This window comes from Sminthopsis crassicaudata, chromosome 3, assembly GCF_048593235.1.
Source record: "Sminthopsis crassicaudata isolate SCR6 chromosome 3, ASM4859323v1, whole genome shotgun sequence".
NCBI classification, from domain to species: domain Eukaryota; kingdom Metazoa; phylum Chordata; class Mammalia; order Dasyuromorphia; family Dasyuridae; genus Sminthopsis; species Sminthopsis crassicaudata.
In genome coordinates this window covers 385,454,653-385,478,342 of record NC_133619.1, presented here as the reverse complement: position 1 = coordinate 385,478,342, position 23,690 = coordinate 385,454,653, and the positions used below count along the sequence as shown (strand labels likewise).

Below are 23,690 nucleotides of genomic sequence, written 5' to 3'. Positions count from 1 at the left end.
AAGTCATATGAGAGGTAGGAGAAAAATTTAGAAAAGAAATGATAGCGATGTAAGACAATTAAGAAAAAAAGATTCTACAGCTTGAAAAAAGAAAACAACTGCTTAAAAGTATAATTAACTAGATGGAAAAATACAAATGCTAACTGAGAAAAGCAAATTTTTAAAACTTAGAACTGGGCAAGGGACTGGCAATAACTCTCTAAGACATCAAGAATCAGTCAAATTCATAAGAATGAAAAAGTAAAAGAAAAATGTGAAATAAATGATTAGAAAATAAACTGACATAGAAAATAGATTCAGGAGATACAATGTCAGATTTATTGGACTCTCCAATCACTCCCATAATCAAAAGAAGAAACTGGAGAGCATCTTTCAAGAAAGCACCAAGGAATACTGCCCTAATATCTTAAAACCAGAGGGCAAAATAGTAATTGAAAGAATCTACCAATGACCCAGGAAAGATATCCCAAAACAAAAATTCCAAGGAACATTCTATTCAAATTCCAGAACTATCAGGTCAAAGAAAAAATGCTACAAATGGCCAGAAATAATTCAAATTGTCAGGGAGCCATAATCAAAATTACTCGGGACTTGGCAACTGCAACATTAAAAGATTATAGAAAAAAATTATGCAAAAGAGGTCAGGAAACATGATATTCCAGAAGGCAAAAGAGTTAGGACCACAACCAAGAATCACCTTCTCAACCAAATTAATTATTATAATACATCAAGGGGGAAAAATGGTCATTCAATGAAATGAAAGCATGTCAAAATTTCATAAGGAAAAGGCCATAATTAATTCTACTTTCCTCCCTCCCTTCTTCTCATTTTCTCCCAAAAGCAGTTTTACTCATTCTCTGATATGATTCTTACAAGATACTAAGACAATGGAATTGATAGAGACTATTAATTATCTAATTTAGCATTGGTTCAGTATGATTGATCTGATCCTATAAGGAGAGGTTATGGGCCAGAACTTGAAACAAGGTACTAAGTGGAATTGAGGAGAAAATGGTTAAATCTGGTTTAGTCATTTAATCATTTAATCATACAACAAATAATGGTTTCCTAGTGATTTAATGATTGAAGTATACTCACTGTAGAGCATATAAGCAAGAAGCTCTCAGGGCCAGACCCACAAGCCCACTCTCTCAGAGGTGGAGACAGATTCATTCCATATTCCACTTTTGTCCTGGCTGGAAACATTCGGCAGAAAAGAGGCTGAAGCTGGCAGAAGCAAAGGACTAGCGGCAAAAGCTCTTGGAACCAAGGAGAAAGATAGGTGTCTAAGAAAGCTAACCGAGTCCAAGGTTTTAAGACTTAAAAGAAATAATAAAGGATTTGGACTTTAACTCCTGGCTGCATTGAACTGAATTGAAACTAAGGCTGCCTCTAGATGCTCCCCAAGAAACCTGTTCCCAGAGAACTTTATATTTTAGAGAAGAATATTACAATTCTCAAAATACATTCAGTAGAGTTGATTTTGTTGAAGTTTTCTCATATCTAGGTAAAAGGGTTATCAGATTTACTTTGGGTATGAGACAGCTATTCACCTCTCTCCCCATCCTTCCTACTATCTCACCCTCACACCTCCCCAAAAAAGCAAAAGCAACCTAAAGGATTTCTAGTAGCTCATAAATTATCAATGTGATTACCCTTAACTCTTCAGTGAGTCTTGTCTTTTTTATATGGCCTTTATAGTATATTCATAGAACACTATTCTGGTTGGAATTAGAAGAGATAAGCTTGAGTTTGCTAAGGAGATAATATTTCAACATTTGGTGAATATTACTTTGTCATAGAAACTCAAACTAGAATACAGTCTTATAGTATTAATTGACAAGGAAACTAGATGATCTTTTTTCCCCCATTCAATCTTCAATGTCTAACTAATTTATGGAAAAGTTAAGGTTCTCCATATTGCAATTGTAGTCTCTCTCTCTCTCTCTCTCTCTCTCTCTCTCTCTCTCTCTCTCTCATTTTCCAGATTCAAGGGGCAAATGTACAATCTTCTTCTTCCTAAAAGGATAGTGCTACTTAACTTCTCTTTTCTCTGAAAGGTTGGACAAAGCAAATCCTATCATTTTGTCACATGATTCATTTCTCCAGGCATGAGAACAAGAGTCTTTACCTCTGTCACTTTCTCTCCAAAGATAAATCCAAAAATGAATTTAGAACCCTCAATTAAGGAAATCTCTTAAGCCCAAAATAGGCTTTAACAGCTACAGAAGATCAGCTATCAGTCAAAGCACATTTTAATTAATTAATTGCCTTCCAAATTAGGTACCTGAATGAGGCATTGCACTAAGTGCTAAAGGACACAAATAAAACAAAAAGACAATCCCTGATCTTAAGGTGCTCACAGTCCAGTGTAAGAAACAACACAAAAACAACTTTGTATAATGAAGCAATATGCATAATAGATTGAAAATAATCCATAGAGGGAAGGAACTAGAATTAAGAATAATCTATAAAAACTTTATGTAGAAGGTGGGATTCAGTTATAACTTAAAAGAAGAGAAGGTAATCATAAGATTGGAGATGAGGAGGAAAAGCATTCCAGTAATGAGGGAAAGCCAGCAAAAATGCCTAGTGAGGAGATGGAGCTATAATCTATCAGAACCCAGGGCTAACCATAATATTGGTTTACCTGCTTTACCTGAAAACAGTTCAATTAAGATTTTCGGCAAAACAAATTACCAATACTTATGTTAAATTTTCAAAAGAAATACTGTTTATTAAAATCAATAAATCATAGATATGCTAAAACAAGATAGAAGACAAATAAAAGATATTTCCCAGAAAATCACTGTTATAATTTTCATTGTAAAAAGAAATATCAAAAAAGTTGGACTCACATTTGAATTTTAAATTTTTTAGTTTAAATTTAGTTTAAATTTTAAGCTATTGAATATATCCAACAACCATTATTGGACAGAAGTGAGAAAACTGGTTTGGAGGCACAGGTAATTATATATATTAGAAGATGGTTAAACATATTAAGCACAAATACAGCCTCAATTCAATATAATAAAGTTAAAATAATTATTAAATGCTTTGCATATGAAAAGCAGCATGGTTTTCTTTATGTGGAACCAGAACATGGGCACAGATGACAAGGAGCAGAGCAAAGATGACCTTGAAAAATTTTATCTTTCTTAGAGTCTATTTAGTTATATAGCTAGAAAGAAGATAAAAGTTCTAAAAGGATGCAGGAGGTCTAACTAACAGAAAGAGCAACAAAATTTTGTCCAGTCATACAGGGAATTTGTTTTTTCTCTCTGGCAGTACCCTATCCCCTGAAAAACCATATAATCATGTAAATAGAACTGGAATAGACCCTTCTCAATATAATGAGCTAAATGAAGCCATTAGAGCTTACATGACTTATATAAGTTTATACAACTAATAAGTGGTATAACTGAGATCAGAAAACAGCCTCAAGATTTTATCCTGCCTTGAAATTTTCTTTCATCTTTATTAGCATTTAGATTTTTTCTCCAACTGCCAAGAAAAAATAGAAATACAAAAACCCCAACACCCAAAAATAATTTTTCAGTATATACTCAAGCCATTCTGGAGAGCAATTTAGAACTATGTCTAAAGGGCTATCAAACTCAGCATACCTTTTGATCCAATAGTCTCCCTACCGGGTCAGTATCCCAAAAAGATCATAAAAGAGACAAAAGGACTCACGTATGCAGTATCTGTAGCAGCCCTTTTTGTAGTGACAAGGAACTGGAAACTGAGTGGATACTACTTGGGGAATGGCTGAATAAGTTATGGTGTGTGCATGCCATGGAATATTATTGTTCTATAAGAATGGAAAATAGAATGATTTCAGAAAATCCTGAGAAGTCTTGCATGAATTGATGCTTAGTGAAGTAAGTAGAACCAGAAGAACATTGTACAAGTAACAGCAAGATTGTGTGGTCATCAACTGTGATAAACTTGGCTCTTCTCAGCAATGCTGGTGATCTAAGACAATTCCAATAGACCTAGGATGGAAAAAATCATCTTCATCCAGAGAATTATGGAGGCTGAATACAGATTGAAGCAGTGGTTTTTCACCTTTTTTGTTTGTTGGTTTGCTTTTTCTTATGTTTTTCTCCCTATTTGTTCTGATTTTTCTTTCACAATGTGACAAATATGGAATTATGTTTAAAATGATTGTACATATATAAGCTATACCAGATTGCTTGCTGTCTGGGAGAAAGGGGAGGCAAGGGTGAGAGGGAGAAAAATTTTTGGAACAAAAATGAATGTTGAAAACTATCTTTATATGTAATAAAAATATACTATTAAGGAGGAAAATGCAGTATATGCTCTTTTATTTTCATTCTATTGTCCATAACATCTGGCATATTATATGTATTATATATTATTTCATCTAAGCCCAACAACAAATTGTGGGGAAGGCTGATCAGGTCTTCTGAATTCCATAGTACAGAGAGGAAAAATTCTAAAAGGTACTATATATAACTTGCTATAAGTCACATAGGTAGTTATTTGGTAAAACTATATCTTGGTTCTAAGATCAAAATGGGTCCATGATTTAGGCATAAAGAATGAGATCATAAATAGTTTAGAGGAACAGAGAATAGTCTACCTCTCAGACCTGTGGAGGAGGAAGGAATTTATGACCACAGGAGAACTAGAGATCATTATTGATCACAAAATAGAAGATTTTGATTACATCAAACTAAAAAGTTTCTGTACAAACAATACTAATGCAAACAAGATTAGAAGGGAAGTAACAAATTGGGAAAAAAAATTTAAAAATAAAGGTTCTGACAAAGGTCTCATTTCCAAAATATATAGAGAACTGACCCTGATTTATAGGAAACCAAAACCATTCTCCAATTGATAAATGGTCAAGGGATATGAACAGACAATTCTCAGGTGATGAAATTGAAACTATTTCCACTCATATGAAAGAGTGTTCCAAATCACTACTGATCAGAGAAATGCAAATTAAGACAACTCTGAGATACCACTACACACCTGTCAGATTGGCTAAGATGACAGGAACAAATGATGATGAATGTTGGAGGGGATGTGGGAAAACTGGGACACTGATACATTGTTGGTGGAGTTGAGAAAGAATCCAGCCATTCTGGAGAGCAATTTGGAACTATGCCCAAAAAGTTGTCAAACTGTGCATACCCTTTGACCAGCATTGCTGTTATTGGGATTATATCCCAAAGAAATACTAAAGAGCAGAAAGGGACCTGTATGTGCCAAAATGTTTGTGGCAGCTCTTTTTGTTGTAGCTAGAAACTGGAAGATGAATGGATGTCCATCAATTGGAGAATGGTTGGGTAAATTGTGGTATATGAAGGTTATGGAATATTATTGCTCTGTAAGAAATGACCAGCAGGAGGAATACAGAGAGGCCTGGAGAGACTTAAATCAACTGATGCTGAGTGAAATGAGCAGAACCAGAAGATCACTGTACACTTCAACAACAATACTGTATGAGGATGTATTCTGAGGGAAGTGGAAATCTTCAACATAAAGAAGATCCAACTCACTTCCAGTTGATCAATGATGGACAGAGGTAGCTAAACACAGAGAAGGAACACTGGGAAGTGAATATAAATTGTTAGCACTACTGTCTATCTACCCAGGTTACTTATACCTTCGGAAGCTAATACTTAATGTGCAACAAGAAAAAGGTATTTACACACATATATTGTATCTAGGTTATATTGTAACACATGTAAAATGTATGGGATTACCTGTCATCGGGGGGAGGGGAGTGGAGGGAGGGAGGGGATAATTTGGAAAAATGAATAAAAAAACAAAAAACAAAAAAACTATATCTTGGTTCAAGGTCCAATGGACATTAATCCAGTGAGATTTCTACCTATTCAACAAGTACCATTCATGACAACTTTGCCAGGTAGAGTTATTGTTGTTGTTATTTATGTTATTGTCACTATCTGCCTTTCATTCTTGAAGACTATCATGGTGTCAGGCAGGTGATACCGTGACACAAGTGAATTAGATTTAAGTGGGGGAGGGCTGTGCAAAGTCACCATCCTCGCTTTCTCCTCTGGAGCCATCTGGGTCCAGTGGCCAGATATAGATCAGGACGACTGAAGAGGGCCCTCACGAGACAGAGTATTACCTAATGCAGGAACTAAGCCACTCTGGACTTAGGAAAGCATCCTTGACCTCTTCAACAAGAATGTTGGGTTTCAATAGAAAATTAGGCACTTGTAGTACCCTAATTCTGTCCTTCCCTTCATAGATGACTGCAGGGGCAGAGAAGACAGAAGCAAGGGCACATCAGAAGAGATTTAGATGGAAATGACACAGATCTCTGCCACAAGGGACACATAGGGAGACAGAACACAGGAGAACAATCAGGCCACAGAAAATGTTCTTTTGTGTCTGTCCTGCCCTTGACTATACCACAGATCCACAGGCAATGAACAAGCCAGGCAGTGAGATCAGTCCTAATGATGAACCGTGTACTTGGAGGCAGTCAGAGGGAATTAGAGATTGCTTCCTAAAAACAGAACTGGGTGGGGGGGAGAAGAGGGGAATTGAGATGTGCATTTCTCCCATCCACCCAACAACTTAACATGAAAAATTGTGAATGGCTTTAATGGATTAAAACTATATTTTAATCAATCAATAGAAATTTGAGCATCTACTATGTGACATCTACTGGAGAAAGAGGCTATGGATTGGACAAGTGATTTATTTTACTAGGAGAGGGTGTATTTTTAGTGAGGAAACTCCCCCTATCAATGTATGTCAGTAACTTCTGTGCAACTTAAAGTCTTTAATAGATGCTGGGACATGAGATGAAGTGATGCAATACAATCAGTATGTGAGAAGAAATCCTTCCAACACCAGTTATCTCTATATTACCCTGACTCTAGAGATAGAAAATCAAAAATAAAATAATACTTGGGAAAAGTTGCAGGTCCATAGCCTGCATGGTAATCATTTAGATATACCTCTAAATTTATTCATTTTGATAATTATAAATAAATTGTAAATTATATAAATATATTATAAAATATAAATTTTAAAATTATAAATAAATAAGTAAACAGATAAATATAAATGAATGAATAATGAATGAATGAATGATGCTATATGCAATTAAGCATTTCTGTTTGTTTTTCTGGCCAATGACACTATGACTTGGTTCCAAAACTGGGATTTAACAAAGTAAAATAGTTTCAGGGATTAGCCAGGCACTTTCCTCTGAGATAGGATCTTTAAACTATTCTGATTAGGTAAATTCACACTGATCATGTCCATAGACCTATAAAAGAAATATGGTTATCTAGAAAGAAGTGAAATTGTGGGAGGGAAGGACACTGGTCCTGAATACAGTAAAGTTGGCATTTTCCCAGAGCTCCCTCTGGTGTGAGATCAAGTGTATTGAGTGTGGACTTTCCCATACTGTTTTATATTGAGCATTAAATCAGATATATATCTAGCAAAATTATCTAGTGATTAATATATATATATATGCATATATATATACACACACATATCTGTATATGTATAATCAGTCAACAAAAAACATTTGTTTTATTAGGCATTGTGCTAAATGCTGGAGATGCAAACATACTCCCTGTTCTCTATGGCTCCCTTTTTAATAAAGAAGATCATCTTCCTTATTTATATTGCATTTTAAGGTTTGTGAAGTATTTAACATATGCCATTTCATTTTTTCTCACAATAACTATGAGAAGTAGATACTACTTTTATCCCCTTTTTACACAAAAAAGTTAAATGAGTTGCCAGTTAAGGAATTAAAAGTGATGTCAGGAAGAGTTATTAGAAACTGGTGATCTTAAAAAAATATCCTAAAGAAGGTGGGAACTCAGCTGAGTCTTGGAGGAAGTTAGGAAAATAAGGAAATGAAGATGAGGAGAGTGAGTGTCCAGACATAAAGGAGAGTCAGAGGTGAGGTTAGAAGAAAGAAATCAAGAAATGTGTGATCTGTACAGAACAGGACATAGGCTAACACAGTAAAATCATAGAGTGAATAAAAGGGAATGACATGTAAGAAAACTAGAAGAAGAGGTTAAGTTATGAAGGACTTTAAAGGTCAAAGAAGGGATTCAATATTTAATCCTTGGCAGTCATAAATAGCCACTGGGTATTATTGAATAGGGAAAAGACACCTGGTAAATTAAATGCTGGGCTTGTAAACTGTTAAGAGCTGAGTTCAAATCTAGTCCCTGACACTTACCTGCTAGATGGCTCTGGATAAATTACTTAATTTTTTGGACTCAGTTTCCTCAACTATAAAATGAAGATGATAGCACCTACATCACAGAGCTGTTTTGATAACCAAATAAAGTCACATTTGCAAAGTACTTAGCACAGAGCATGGTACCTAGTGGGCAGGATGTAAATGCTTATTCTCTTCCCCTCCCCCTTCCTTTTTTTTTTAGGATTTAGGAAAATCACTTTGGCATCTAAGTGGAGGATGGATTTGTATGGAGAGACTTGAATAAGAGAAATCAATTAAAAAGTAGAGAAATTTCATATTTATATACATAAACATGAACAACATTCAAGCATATATCGAATTCTAATATAAATACACATGTGTATGTTTACATACATGTATATATGTATATATAAACATGTGTGTGACACATTGTTGTTCAATCATTTCAGTCTTGTCCAATATTTTGTAACCCCATTTGTAAGCCCCTTTTCTTGGCAAAGATTCTGGAGGGGTTTGCTACTTCCTTCTCTAGAGCATTTTACAGATCAGGAAATTAAGACAAGCAGGATTAAGTAATTTACCTGGAGTCAAAAATTACTGAAACTGCATTTTAATTCAGTCTTTTTGATTCTAGACCTAGCATCTTAATCCCTGCATCATCTTGGTTTTGTGTGTGTGTGTGTGTGTGTGTGTGTGTGTGTGTGTATGAGTGTGTAGATGATGAAGATAGAAATAACAAAATTAGGCAACAAATTGGATATATGGAATGAATGGAATCAAAGATGACACCAAGATTGGTGGTAAAGTGCCATGAGTGAGAGGATGATGGTGTTTTCCACAGTTATAAGATGAGGAGAAGGAAAGCTAATGACAGGAAATTTAATGAGGTCTCTTTGTGCATGTTGAGTTTGAGATGACTCTGGGACATACAATTGAGTGTCCCAAAGACAGTGATGTGGGACACTGAGATCTGGAAATCATTTGCATAGAGATGATAATTGAACCCATGGGAGTTATTGAGTACAGGGGGGAAAAAAGGGAGTCCAGGAAAGAATTTGGGGAATACCTACTGTTAGTCATCATGACATGAAGATTCAGCAAAACCAAGCAAACAAAAACTGAAAAGGAGTAGTCAGGTAAAAGGAAAACTAAGAGAGCAATATCACAAAAACCTAGATAGGAGAGAGTGTAAAGGAAGAGATGTCTTCAATGTCAAAGATCCCATAGAGGTGAAAAGAATGAAGACTGAGCAAAGGCCATTAGATTTGGTCATTAAGAGATCATTAGTAACTTTATGGAATGCAGTTTCAGTTGAATGATTAGGCGGGAAGCCAAAATGCATAGGATTTAGAAGGGAGCAAAGAGGAGAGGAAGTAGAGGAATGGAGTTTAGATAGCTTTCTCAAAGATTAGATGAGATAGAAAGGGGAGATATAGGATAATGATGGGGATGGATAAATCAGAGTTTGTGTATGCAAAAATGCTGAGGGAAAGTAAGTTTCTAAAGCTAGACTTTGAAAATAAAATCTATAAAGGCAACCATTTTCTTATACTTGAAATTTAAAGTTGGCTATTATAAAATTTGAGTTATCTATCTATATATAGACAGAGAGATACAGAGAGACAGAGTGAGAGAGTTCTAAATAGATTTTTAAACTGAATTGGACTTTTATTTTTTCAATGGTTAATTTGGCTAGTTTATTCCAATGTTTGAATATTATTTTATTTTCACCCTAACTCCTGAAAATTGAACATATCACACGTCAAGAATTCATTCTGAATAGATATAAGCCTGCCATGCTCTCCTTATCTGTGTTCTTTACTTCATAAATCTCTATGTGTTTAGAAAAACAATGTCATGAGCAAGGGACATTTGAGCTCAAAGAAAGTGCTGCTCTATAAATGACAGATATCATGAGAAATTATTGGGAATCCCATAGGATTTCAAATTGGATGCACTGTGGTATACTTCATTTCTGAGTTTCAGTCTCCTCTTTGGTAAGGTGGGAATATAATGGGTATAATCAATTCAACCTCCACTCTCCACACCCTCAATTTGCAGGATTCTGGGCCAATTCTGATGGGATTAATGATTAAGGATTTGGTACTTTGAGATGACACAATGGATTCTTGTAATGTTAGCAGGAGGAGGGAGAAGCTTCAAAAGAACTGGCCACAGAGCTAAAAACTAGGTAACTTTAAAGGAAGAGACAATTAGTCCCTACTCTCCCTTTCTTTTTCTCTGTCTCTGCCTCTGTCTCTTTCTCTCTATCTTTCTCCCTCCCTCTCAGATGTAATGGTCCATTATTTTACAGACCTATGAGTGCAGAGGGAGGGAAGGGATCTTCTTCCCCATGGCAGTGATGTCAATAGTAGTGATACATATGTGCCTAAACAAGATTGAACCTGCCTCTAGGACTTTGACCATTTCTGCTTTGTGTTTCTTTCACTAGGAATAGTGACTTTGGACTGAAGGAGGCTATACAGAGCCAGGAGTTTTCAGAAAAATGGAACCCATGCCTGGGAGCATGAGCCAGGAGCCAAGGAAGCACCTTAATGAAGGCAAGCAAGGCTGCTAACCTCACTGATACAGCAATGAGATTTGTTAGTATAGAAATAATAATAATACTTTTTGCTATCACCTTAATAGTGTTACTGACCAGGAAATCACTTGTACCTATGCAGAGGGGCACTGCACTAAATGCTGGGGATATTTTTAAAAAGGCAAAAGACAGTTCTGGCTCTCAAGGAACTCATAGTCTAATTAGAAAGCATTCCATTAAGTATTATAGAAATCTGCTATTTTTACCTTTGTTTTGGGGTTAGATTTAAAGGAAAAGATCAGGAATTCCTGGCAATCCTTGTTTCCATGTCCAAATGCAATGTACACTGAATACAAAGTATGAAGCAGAGCACAACTCTATACTAATGTATCTCTACATGTAGAAACAGCCCAGAAAGTACTCGTTCACTGGCCTTTTTTTTTTTTTTCCCAATCTGGTACCAAACACGAGAAAGATTGAAAGGACATTGATGTTTAAAAATAGGATGCTTCACTTCATAATGAAATCTGAGTCTTTATCATTTGGTGTTTTTTTCCAAGAAGAAAATGCCAAAGGTTCCATTTTAGGAAAGTGATGTCAGAAACATGGAGATTAAAGAGAGCACATCCAGGAATGATCATTCTTTTCTGAATATTTATTGATTTGTTATTGGCATTAACAGTGTCAATAATTCATGGTAAAAGAGGAAGTCTCCATAAAAAGGTAAGCCATAGTCACTGTGTAATCAATATAGAGGACCATTGTAAATGATGGATCATTAGATACTAGCCAGATAACACTTGATCATGAACTCCAATACAGATCTTATTAATTATTTGTTTCCTCATGTTGAGATTGAGTTATATATAGATTAACCTGAATTCCCAGCTATACTTCTGTTCTTGAATATGCAATTTATTTCTAACAAATCTATTTAAAGCAGGGGCTCCTAACCCTTTTTGTGTCTTGAACTCCATTGCCTGCCTGGTGAAGCCTATAGATCCCTTCTGAAAATCATGTTATTAAAAGACTAAAATAAATTATGTAGTATTACTACCAATTACCTTGCAATATGGTAATTAAAAAAAAATTACATCAAGTTTATAAAGCCCCGGTTAAATATCCTTAAAAAAAACCTGTTATATAAAGTATTTGGTCTAAAAGTAAGGCCTCAATAATTAGTTTCTGCCTTAAAATTTTCAGTTTAAGTTGCAGCAAAAATAACACACTCACAAAAAGAGTTGCTTTTCTCTCCTGTCACACTATATTGGGTCACTTTGTGCCATGATATGATATAATGTAACTCAATGTGAGGAGACACATGTCCCTTCTCATTGGAGATTTAAAGAAACAGATTTTTTGGTTTGTTTTTGGTTCATTTATATATTTATTTATTTTTACCCTGTGGGAAGCAAAGCATGTCAGGTTCCCAGAAGTAGCTGAAGAAGTTTGTGATTATCTCTATGCTAGTTACTGCATTTTTTTTTTTGATGCAGTAGCATTTTGAAATCAACAGTGATTCTTTAATAGAATTTAAAATATCAAAATTTCTGTTCATTACATTGATTATAAAAATCAGATTATAATTTCAGGATGTTTTCAAATGCACTCTAAAAAGTCTTAATGTAAATCATGAAACCCTAAGCAAGATATTCATTTCAAAGAGTACTATTGAAGTGATTTTACTTATTGTTCAATAAATTTAGCTAAAGCTTCTTTCATTAAAAAATAAAATATCACATTCTATATTTGATTAAAGATTATAGTCTGATTATAGTCTTATAAAATATCTGGAGTTTTCATGCCAAGCTCCAACAAAATTTGATATGTATTTTTATTGTTCCTTCATGCTCCTTTGTAAAATGTTATAGACAGCCAAGAGTGATTTATTTGATTTGCAATTTTCAGCTGCTGTCTTTTGAGTACAAGTATGTGAAACCAAAGTAAAATACCAGGTGAAAAGGTAAATCCAGGGATGATGTAACTCCATGGATTTCCACCTCTGCAAATTCCTGGGTAGTTTGGAAATAATAAAAAGAATACAATTAAGGATAATATATCTTCTTATTTCCCCTGTGTTACTTCAGCCCAGGCTCTCTTTGTCTTGTCTTTGTTACATTACTTCTCCATTAAAACTTTAGCTCATCCCTAAACCTCTTTGACATACCCCAACACTATATTCTGCTCTTGGTCAAATTCCATACCATTCCCCTAATAAAAAAAAAAAAAAAAAAAAAAAAAAAGTATCTATGCATTGTAAATGAATGTTGTGAAAATCAATCATCTCAAAAGGGGAAGGGAGTACACAAAATTATATGTGTAAAGATAGTAGTATTTCGGGGACAGTGGCATATCACTGTACATTTGCTAATTATGAGCAATATACATTAATGTCAAAAGTAATGCCATTTCCTTTCATTTTATTGTTTGGAGATGGTTCTGTTTATCAGTTTTTAATGTGCTCTTTGAAAACTGACGTGTACTTTACCCACATCTCTTTAGGAACACAGGGATTCAGAGGCTGGATAAAATACTTTCATGCTTCCAACACAAACCTGAGAGGGTAATTAAGCAGATGGTAACAATAAACCGAATCTCAAAGCATCAGGGACTAGAGTCCCTTATTAAAAGTATGCACACACTGAAGGGAAGAAAAACTCTGGGGAAGGGTTTCAGCAGCTAACACCTTTGAGCCAGCCTGTACCTCAGAAGCAGGGGCTAATAGCACATTTAGAAAACCATTTGAACCCTTCACCATATCTCAAGTCAGACTGGTTCTATCCCCACAACCCACTAAATCTCATTAAAGTACAAACTGTGTTTAACATACAAACAAGTGAGTGTGAGTAGAGTACAGAGTGCTCTTATAAGGCAATAAAAATGGATTTCATGTTTAACTTTTGCATTTAGTAGTCTTAATTTATAGTGACTCAGTCCATGTCATCAGGAACTGTAACTGAGGGCACCCCAAAGTCTGGATACCTGAGTTGAAGAGAAAGACTTAAAGATTCAGAAGCAGCCTTAAATTAGGGGGGAAAAGAAAGTTTATTTGCTCTTTTCAGTCTGCCTAATGCCAATGGAATTTTTATCACACAAAGGCAATAGCTGCAAATAGACCCCAGTGATGCAGTGCTCATTCTCTCTTTTTTTTTTTTTTTCATTCCTGAAACTCTAGTGATCTAGCAGAATCTCATCAAAATACTCCAACTTATTCTGCATGTCTTAGAAGTTTCAATATATCTTAAACTATATCTCTAAAGGTGAAATATAACTATGAACAATTTTCTAGACATTTGGGGAGTGGATAGAAAGATAAATGGATGATAAAGATTCCAATTAATATCCAAATATGTTTCCTTGAAATTTTCCCTAACATTCCATTCTCTGCTTCATTTTTGAAACTGTGTATATAAAAATAGTTCTAATGATAAGTCAGAAATTATATCCTATACAAAAGTATCCAGGTGTGAATGTCACCTCTGCCACTTACTAGTTCTGTGAACTTGAACAAGACATTTAACTTCTCAAGCCTCAGTTCACTTTTATGTAAAATACTCTAAATAACCTAAAAAAATCTCTTCCATTGCTAATGTAATGACCTAATGGATTTAGAAACAGATATTTAGTAAACTATTTTACAAACACATCATGAGGAATATGATCTAAAAGAAAGCAGTTAAAGAGTTATTGTTGAAGAATGGGGGAGCTTATTTTACATAGATACAGGAAAAACTGTGAATCAGAATTCTCCAATCTATTTTTACTACTTATAGATGCTTAGAGATGGACACAGAGAAGCACAGAGAGGAAGGAAGCATATCTTTCATCTTCAATTTTCCCTTCTGTAAATTAAGGTAAGGATCAGTGTAATTCAAACTAAATGTTCTTTCTGGTCCTCTCTTCTAACACTTGATAAATATTTGAATCTTCAGACTATCATTTTTTAACTTTTTTAAATTTAATGTTTTTTAAAAATATTTTTCCTGCTTCTCCACACAAAAGCATGTTTTAAATTAAAATTTCATGTGGAATATGGCTAATATTCCTCATCTACAGTATGTTTCCAAGTGACATTTATTAGATTTCCAAATTATTTTAAGATTGAAAAGTATTAGAAGCAAGGAATAGGGGGAGAAAAAAAAACAGCATAATTTGGAAGATGGGAGAAGTATAGATGCCATATGGGGTATTAGGTAACTATTTTAATTAGCATATATACTTCCAAATTACTGATTAAGAACATTAGGGGACTTAAGATTTTGATTCATCAGGAATTCTCCTTTATGTCTATAGTAAGATTTAAAAATGAGACCTCTGACTCTGATTCTCAGATCTCAGAGCTATCTCATGTGCCTATGGAATCTGTTTTACCTGGAATCTCTAGTACTGCTCTGCCCCCTTGTGCTACGATAGTGAACTCAACAGAATCAGAGTTCGCCTTCATCTTTGAACATAAACTAAAAAAAAAAAAAAAAAAATATCCTACCACTGTCACTTTTCACTTTTCTGGCAAGTTCAAGGTCAGTGTCTAGCTATTTTCAGCTCATCTCGTCTTGATCCATGCAGAGAAATGACAAGGTAACGTGATGCGGGGTCAGCTGTATTACAGGAACCGTTACATAAACGGAGAAAGTGGAAATCAATCCTAGCTGACAGTGTCTTCAGGATAATCAGAGCTCACTCGATGCCGCTGTCAGCAACCCAGCATCAAACACCATGTTACTTCTGTCAGATCTATTTAATAAAACTCTATTCCCACTTTTAGCAAATCACATTTTTTAAAATGAGCCTGAATATCGTTTATAGCTCGGACAACCTGAGAACTTTGGATTTGGAAACAATCTCAACCACCCCTTACCCCCACCGGCTCCCAGAAAAGACATTTTTGCTCCTGATAACCGTGGTTCCTCCTGTTGGCGCTGGCAGCGAGTGGAAGCTACTAATGTGAAGTGTGCCATGCTTTGTGTGATCTGGTCAGGCTTTTCTTTCAGACTGTTGCATGTTCTGAAGTCGAGTCAATCCCACCATCCCAACGCACCCCTCCAGATCATTTGCTGGAACTGTGGGTATTTTTCTTTCGGATATTATTCTCTAGAATAGCCTTTTCCTTAAAAAAAAAAAATAAAAAAAAATCCTTTACTCCCCACCTTCTCATCTTTCCTAATGTACAATTAGAAGCATAATATTTAACAAGATGTTCCCTGTTAGTGGTCCGTGTGTTGCAATGAGAGCATAAGGTATGCCAGTTTAGGGAAAGAATAGCTATTCCATCCCACCCACCTTGTGCTCCCATGGAACTGCCAAGCATGCAGTACTCCATTGAAGAACAATTTACCATAATATTAGTTGTCAGTAAATTCAAAGACGGAACTCCTAAAGCTATAAAATGGATTAGAAGCAATTTAAAAAAGAATTAACAAACTAGAGTAAGAGTATACTGTCAACAAACAAATGCTTCATCATAGCACTGTAATTTGGAATTTTAATTACCCCTCTGCTTCTGTAACAAAACAATGTCTGAACTGGCAGCTATTTGAATCTCTCACAGGTCATTGAGCATTCTAGTTAATTACTCTATGAATAGCCTGTTTTTCTCCCCTCTGGAAACACGTTTCTAATGGCAGTCAAGGTCTGACAAATGTGTCATCTACATAATTAGCTAGGAAGCAACACAAAACATTAAACATGCTTTGTGCCGACAACTATCAAAACATTTCATTTGTTGTCAATTATTCATTACTTTGTAGGTTCTGAAGGGGTTGTTATTATGGAAATAAGTCCAGATGCTAACAAGGTTAGAGTTTGGGATTCAAATTAGTAATCAGAGGACTAACTTTAAAAAATGTATCTCATGTACATTCATAGCCATGTTCAATCACTAGGACGTCACAAGTAAATTTAGCTATGTCGAAGTTTCTGTAGTCCCAGGCTCTGCACAGACTGATGGTCCTTTGCAAGACGAGAGTTAGCTCTTTGAAGTGCCGGCCTCTAAACTGAACTAATAAACTTTTTCAACCTTTGGCAAGCCTAATTTGTGCTTAGTAAACAGAGTAAAGATTTTCACAGCATGAGATGATGTGGATTGCAACAGCAAAGGGAAATAAAAAGCACTGAAGGTTTTTTAATCTTTTTCCCCCATCCTGCAGCAAATTGTGGAAAGGTCAAAAGTCCAGTTATTAAAGCTTTTTGTCTGTGTGGAATACACTGGACCAGTTAGCTTTGGTAATACTTGAGCCTGATGTCGCCTGCACTTTTACGATTTCTGACATTCTGACTCCTTTATTATATCGTAATATTTTGTAGGAAGGCAAGAGCAGAAGTATTATCTTGAAAGCTACCCTCGCAAATGTAGATAGGCAGGATTAAAAGATATTCACAACAAAACTGACCTCTCTGTGCCAAAGAAAATGCCATCAGAAGGAGCATTATTGAAAAGTCGTATCTGTGGCTTAGATCTAGCTTGAGCCTCGTTCCATCAGGCTCTGGCTTCTCCTTGAAAACCAAAATGGCTTACATGTGCCATCCTACACAGCCCAATAGAGATTAGGAACAAAACACTGTTTTTACAATGATGAGATAAGAAAGAGTTAACTGCGGACTGCACCATATATAATGAGCCCATAGGAAGTAGGCAAAATGAGAGAAACAGGACACAAATCATCTTTGTTTAGTACTCTACTTTACCTCACCTAATTTACTTCTTTTGTATGGAGTGTCTGATCAGATCTCTGCACTGAAAAGTCAGATATGAAAGACATATGCATATGTATCACAGAAAGACAGAGACAAGTCTATCAGAAGAAATCAACGAGATGGGTTTTCTGAATCGCCGACAAAATAATATTGTGCTCTGGTGCCAGGAAATAATTTTATGCTGGATGCTGAGAATGCCCAGTTAATAAAGATGATCAGCCACTTGCTAAGAGGAAATAATTGTCAGTATCTATATTTTTCAAAGCAGGAACACATCAACATCTTACACTAAATAGGGCACATTAAAATAAGCTTTAATAATCTTTATGCAGAAGGAAACTAATCCATTTTCAGATCAGACGATCCACAGCAATAAAAGGAAATCATCAAACTAAAAACAATTTTAGAAATGGCTGCAGACTCTCATTTAATTAACATGCAACAGATAATATATTTATGAGGAAGTCAAAATATTTAGGAAGCCTATAATCCTGTAAGCCTTAATGTGGTATAAAAAAAACACAAATAAATGCAAAGTGTTACTGTTACACATGCCTGCCTGATCAATGGTTTTCACATATCGATCTATAAATGGAGTTGACAGTCTGTGTTGGCTGCACATTTTCCAAGCAGCTCTATTTTTGTACAAAACCAATACGGGCAATTACCTTTGTTGGAGATGCCAAGTCTTATCAATTCAATGTGATTTAGTGTCATTTTAATTAAATATCAGGATCCACTTCAGGACAATTTATACAAACAAAGCCTCATACTTGACTATAAGCTTGATTTGAAGTAAACACGGGCAAGCTCGGCAATCTCATAATATTTCTCCAAAACTCTGCTAAACAGAAGGCTTATATTTTTAGCAATTTTTATGTCTGCCTTTTTGGCTAGCCACAACTTTGGCAAGTATTCTATGATCACAGGAATAAGGAACAAAAGAAAAGTGTTTCCTGTCTTCCCAATAACATATTTTTAAAAAAAGAAGAAGAAATAAAACAACACAGGCTATTTAGTTACAGAAAAGAGGGTTCTGATATGTTAACATTTTTGAATGATAACACCTCTAAGTCTCAATCAGAATACCAATAAAAAAGACATGGAATTATTTGCATTAGTTATGAATGAAGCAATGAACTTCAGTCTGGTTTAAGAGAGGAAAATAGTGAATATTCATGCAGCTTTGTGGAGGAGACACCAGCATTAGATGTAAAAACTACTCTTGCTTGCTACAGCCAGTATTTGCAGTTTCATGATTTCTTCTATTTAAACTCTTCATTAATATCTATTCTAAACTGCCTAGTATGCTAGCACATTGCTATTATAAATAAGACCAACTAGAAAGCTTGAGAAACTGTATTAAGCCTTTCAAATGAGCTAGTTGCTGTATTGCGTATTAGCTTTTTTAGCCTTTAAAGGGGCACAATTCTCTTGCCTCTACATTTATACAAGCTGAATATTTTACCTATCTTGTCACATTATGGAAAAGAAGAATCAGTCCACCTTGAGACAGATAAATTCTGGGTGTTGTGGAAGTGATTACTGATTACTTAGACCAGTGAGCTCTTCCCTGTCGATACAGGTTAGCAGATCGCCTTCATTGATATACTCTCATGCTCCACACCATTTCCCAGGTAGCAATGCTCAGATTGCTATTTTAATTTTACAAAGGCTTTACTCTATTGATCAAGTGAAAAATGATTACTTGGTATCTAAAGAAAACAGGAGACACGTTTAATATATTTCTAAAAGATTAGCAATACAATAATAACAGGGGCATTGATAACTGATTTTCTCCATCTAAATTGCCTCCAGAAAGTTAAAGAGACAAAAATAGAATAAGCTTAATAGATGCACATAAGCATGCACATATTTTAGGTGCAAATTAATGTTTTATATATGCTTTAATATATTTATCTACTTCAAGCTATGAATCAGGACATAGAATAAATACTGACATGACAATGATACACTATATTTTAAATTGTATTCCGAACTCCTGAAATAAGTCAGAAAGTGCTTTACTTATAAATTGTTTATATATATACATATATATGTATATATATACACACATATATATACATATATATGTCATATATACATCAATGAAAATATAAAAATATGAAAATATAAAATCTCACATATGGGGAAGAAAAAATTGGATTTTGATCCCTGAAACTTTAAGGAACACTCATACTAATTGAGATCATAGTTTATTTGAACAGTTAAGCATCTTTCACTTCTTTTAAATGATTATTAACATTAATATCACCAAATATACAATACAACAAGTTTTCTAAAATGTTTCAATTCTAACAATCTTTGTAACAATTTTGTTATGTAGATGTTATTATTATCCTCATTTTACAGATGAGAAAATTGTGATCCAGTGAAGAAAGGTGTCTTGTCTAAGGTCACATATCCAGTAAGAGCCAAAAAGGAGGATGAAAATTCAAGTCTTCCTGACTCCAAGTTCCTATCCTCTATTTGTTACTCCATTTTGAAGCCTCATATAATGAGCATATCAAGTTTGGTCTGGATGAAGTCAAATCTATCACTGCCCAGTTCAAAAAAGGCTTTCTGTGCACTTTACATAGAAATCAAGTTTTAATTGAGTACCTATATGTATTCATTATGAGATCTGCCACTTACTACTTGTATTTACTGGGCAAGTAAATTAACCATTTTTGGACCTCCATTTCCTTATCTACAAATATAGATTATTCAATTTGATGACCTCTAAATTTCCTTTTAACGCTGAATCATCTCCACTGATCTCCTTTCCTTTATCTTCTACTTCTTCCACCACTTCCACCATCACTGCCATTACTACCACTACTACCCCCTGCCCCAATTGAGCTTTTAGTTTGGCTTGAGCAGATAACTTTAACAGGCTTGTTTGAATAAATATGCCAAAATACTTTTCATTCTGTCAATATCTAGTCAGAAAATTGTGCATGGCAAAAAGAGATGAAAAGAACTGAGACAGAAAGGAAATTAGTGCCATGGCAAGCTTTCAATATCGCACATCTGAGCCAAGTTTTCTTGGTGAAATGACATATCCTAGCGAAAATACCCCTTTTATGTGATTATGCACTGAGTAGACATAATCCAAAGTAACTTTTTTTCATTCCTTACCCAGGAATATACATGGTCCATACTAAGAATTCAGAAATGGAAGTTAGGATAATTACATCTCATTTAACTTCGCCAAACTCTTACTCTCTAACAGTCCAGCATACAACCCCCTAAACTAAAGTTATGTAACAAGGTAATATCAACAATGAGAAACTGCATGATAAAATCCTGCCCAAAAGTGAAAAATGCTAATTTTGTCTCATTTAGCAGCTGGATACAGAAATGCTCATTAGTTTTAAGAGGGTTAATCCTTTTAACTTTTGCATATTGATATGCCAATTATGCCTAATTGTACAAGAGGCATCAGTCAAGGTAATAGTGCATAAACACATGAAAGTTATTAAGTACATCCCAACATGTAATAAAGTAGGTGTTAATTGGTAGCTGAGTTCTGCAGGCTATTGAGGTGGATAATTCATTGAGAGATGGATCACTTGTAATTTCTCTACATAATTCCTTCTGCAGTCTCATGCTGTGATGTTTTCATGCTTGTCAAAAACAACTGCAGCCTAGTGCCTTTTGTTAAACACAGCCAATAAAATATGTTAGGCATCATTAAATATACTTAACTTTTAAACTTTTTCAAAGGTACAGTTCTTACTGATAATACATTATAGCATTTCCAATAATTTACTGTAAACACTGTCTGGAGTTCAGGGTTGAGGAACATTGTAGTTGGTGGAAAAGCTAAGTCAGGTTCACAAAGCGTTTCCAGCTGATGATGATACTTTCAAATGAGAAAGTAAATAAAGGGAAATGAATCTCTCATTAGTTACCTTGATCTAAAGAGATATTTCTCACTCCAGAAATATAATCATTGCCTTCCCAATGCCAAATTTGTCTAAGTCGACTGAAGAAAGGATGATTAAAATCATATATTTCTCCAGCTCCCGAGAAGAAATAGCTGTGGGTTAATTTTACAATTGAACTTGGAATGAAAAATGCAGAATAAATACAATTGGTAACAGGCTACCCAGCAAGTTTATTCCATTTAATAACTCAGTTAGGGATCTAAATATTTCATGGGCACCTACTATATTAACAGAACAGCCAATTAATAGCCCACATGGTTTAGAAGGGTGACTGGGATTCGGAGCCTGTCCCTAGCTAACCCATCTCTCGCTCTTGATCTTGCTGTGAGAACAAAATAGATATGGAGTCCAAAAGAGTGGCTAACATTGCATCAATAATTTTGTAACATCATATGGCCTCAGCTGCAAGTTACCACCATTATGAAAGAAAATTAACCAGAGGAGACTCATAGCAATCAGTTTGTTTAGTAGCTCAGGATGAGTGCAGGGGCAGGGACACAATTGGCAATAGAGTTCATCTCTAACTATTGTATTTCAAATCTTTCTGATAAAAAGAATCTCAACAAAATAACTACCTTGCCAAACCTTAAGCAGACATACTCCCTTGGTTCTTTAGACCCATCATCATATCCCAATATCCAATTATTTTTACCTCACAATATTTGGCAATTTTGAGAAAGGGAAACTCTTTGGGGGGAAATTTTTTAATTTTCAGTTTGTTCCTAGTTAATTTTAGCCCCTGGCTTTGGGAAGTGATATACTGTATTTGGAAGTACAAACACCACATGCTAGCATAGCCTCATTATTTTTATGACACTGAAGCATGATAGTGGAGGCCCTTAAAATGAGTCAAAGGTGCTCTTCAGTCTACCACCAAATCCATTTTATAACTCTGGATTAAGCCCAGCTCTTTCTCTCACAACTGGGGTGGACAGGTGGGCAGGGGAGGAGGATATTATAACTATAAGTAGGAAAGATAAAACACATTACAGAAGCAGTTTTCTTATGTGCATTCCAAGCACAGATAGAGTAAAAATAATTAGCTTTCAAATTTTTTAACAGTAAAAATCAGTATGCTAGTAAACTCGGGGTATTTTACTTACAGGTTCAGTGACCTTCCCAATATCAGTAAGGATCATGGATTTACTTTGGCTCAGTCTGTCATGGTGGCTGTTGGCATTTTTGATCCTCATTTGTACAGCTCCTGTGCTTTGGTTGGAAGAATTCCGTTTTTCTGCAGAGGTATCAGAATTGGTAGAACTCTGCATGTTAGAGTGCTATCCTGAAAAAAATGTAAAAAATATTATATTATTTTAAGTATATGTATTCTTTTAGCAGAACATACATAACATTGCCTGTTAATCATTAGAGTAAAAAGATTAAACAAATGTAAAAGACAGCTTCTGAGTACTAAAGACTTATAACTCTGTAGTTGTTTTAATCAATTTAAGAAGCCTCTAACGTGAAAAAAATTGTACAACCTTAAAGGACTTCAAAAGTAAGCAAATATTATTACTCAAATAAAATAAACACACAGGATAGTGTCAACTCCAAATAGTATCAACAAGGAAATACATACAGGAAAGTTTGCTATGTGGAGACTAAACTATCAACTCCATCACTTTCCGGACATACATTGCTGGTGGTGATGGTGTCTGTATAATTGGTGATATGTGTTGGTATTACATAGTTTTCTTTTCTTGAAAAATATTGAAAGATCCACACTCTTTTGCTTAGCCCATCATATTCCCTAAGACATATAAGTACAAGTTAATCATCAGGGTTTCTGCAAAAGTTTTTGGTCATAGAAAGGGCAAAGCTAACTGGTTCACATGAGTATCAAACTCATGTCCTTGGCCTGAAGATCATACTTTTTTATGTCCCCCCCACACACATACACAAAATGTAACAACAGAGAAGATTAAATTGTTATTCCCTGACCAGTTAGCATCTGCCAGATCACTGACTTTGCTGGACATAGGCCTAATGTAAAATTTGGAGAAGAGAGAGACGTTTATTTTTTTATGAACCTAGATATAAAAGATCAGTTTGTAAGAACTTAATGGTGCAAGAATAACAATACAGAAAATGGCAAAAGAGACGAATCATGATTATATGTCCCCAGTGGGATGAACCAAGCTATAGACATAAATTGGATGCTCAGGGGAGAGCAATATAAATGTTGCAGGAAGAAAGAATTTTTTTGTTTGTTTTGTTATTATTATTATTTTTTGTCCAGTGATATTGTCTAAACAAGCTTTAAGGGTATAAAAATAAATAAACTAATTGT

The 23,690-nt window shown here is 34.9% G+C and overlaps 1 protein-coding gene across 3 annotated transcripts in view; it reads right to left on the bottom strand.

The window, feature by feature from the left end:
• Positions 1-23,690, bottom strand: part of ARHGAP15 (Rho GTPase activating protein 15) — an 818,431-nt gene that overhangs the window by 750,525 nt on the left and 44,216 nt on the right. For all 3 annotated transcript variants that reach the window (XM_074302035.1, XM_074302034.1, XM_074302036.1), the window contains exon 2: positions 22,504-22,682. In XM_074302035.1, the coding sequence (XP_074158136.1) occupies positions 22,504-22,668 (165 nt within the window). In that variant the 5' untranslated portion in view covers positions 22,669-22,682. The remainder of the gene's footprint in view (positions 1-22,503; positions 22,683-23,690) is intronic.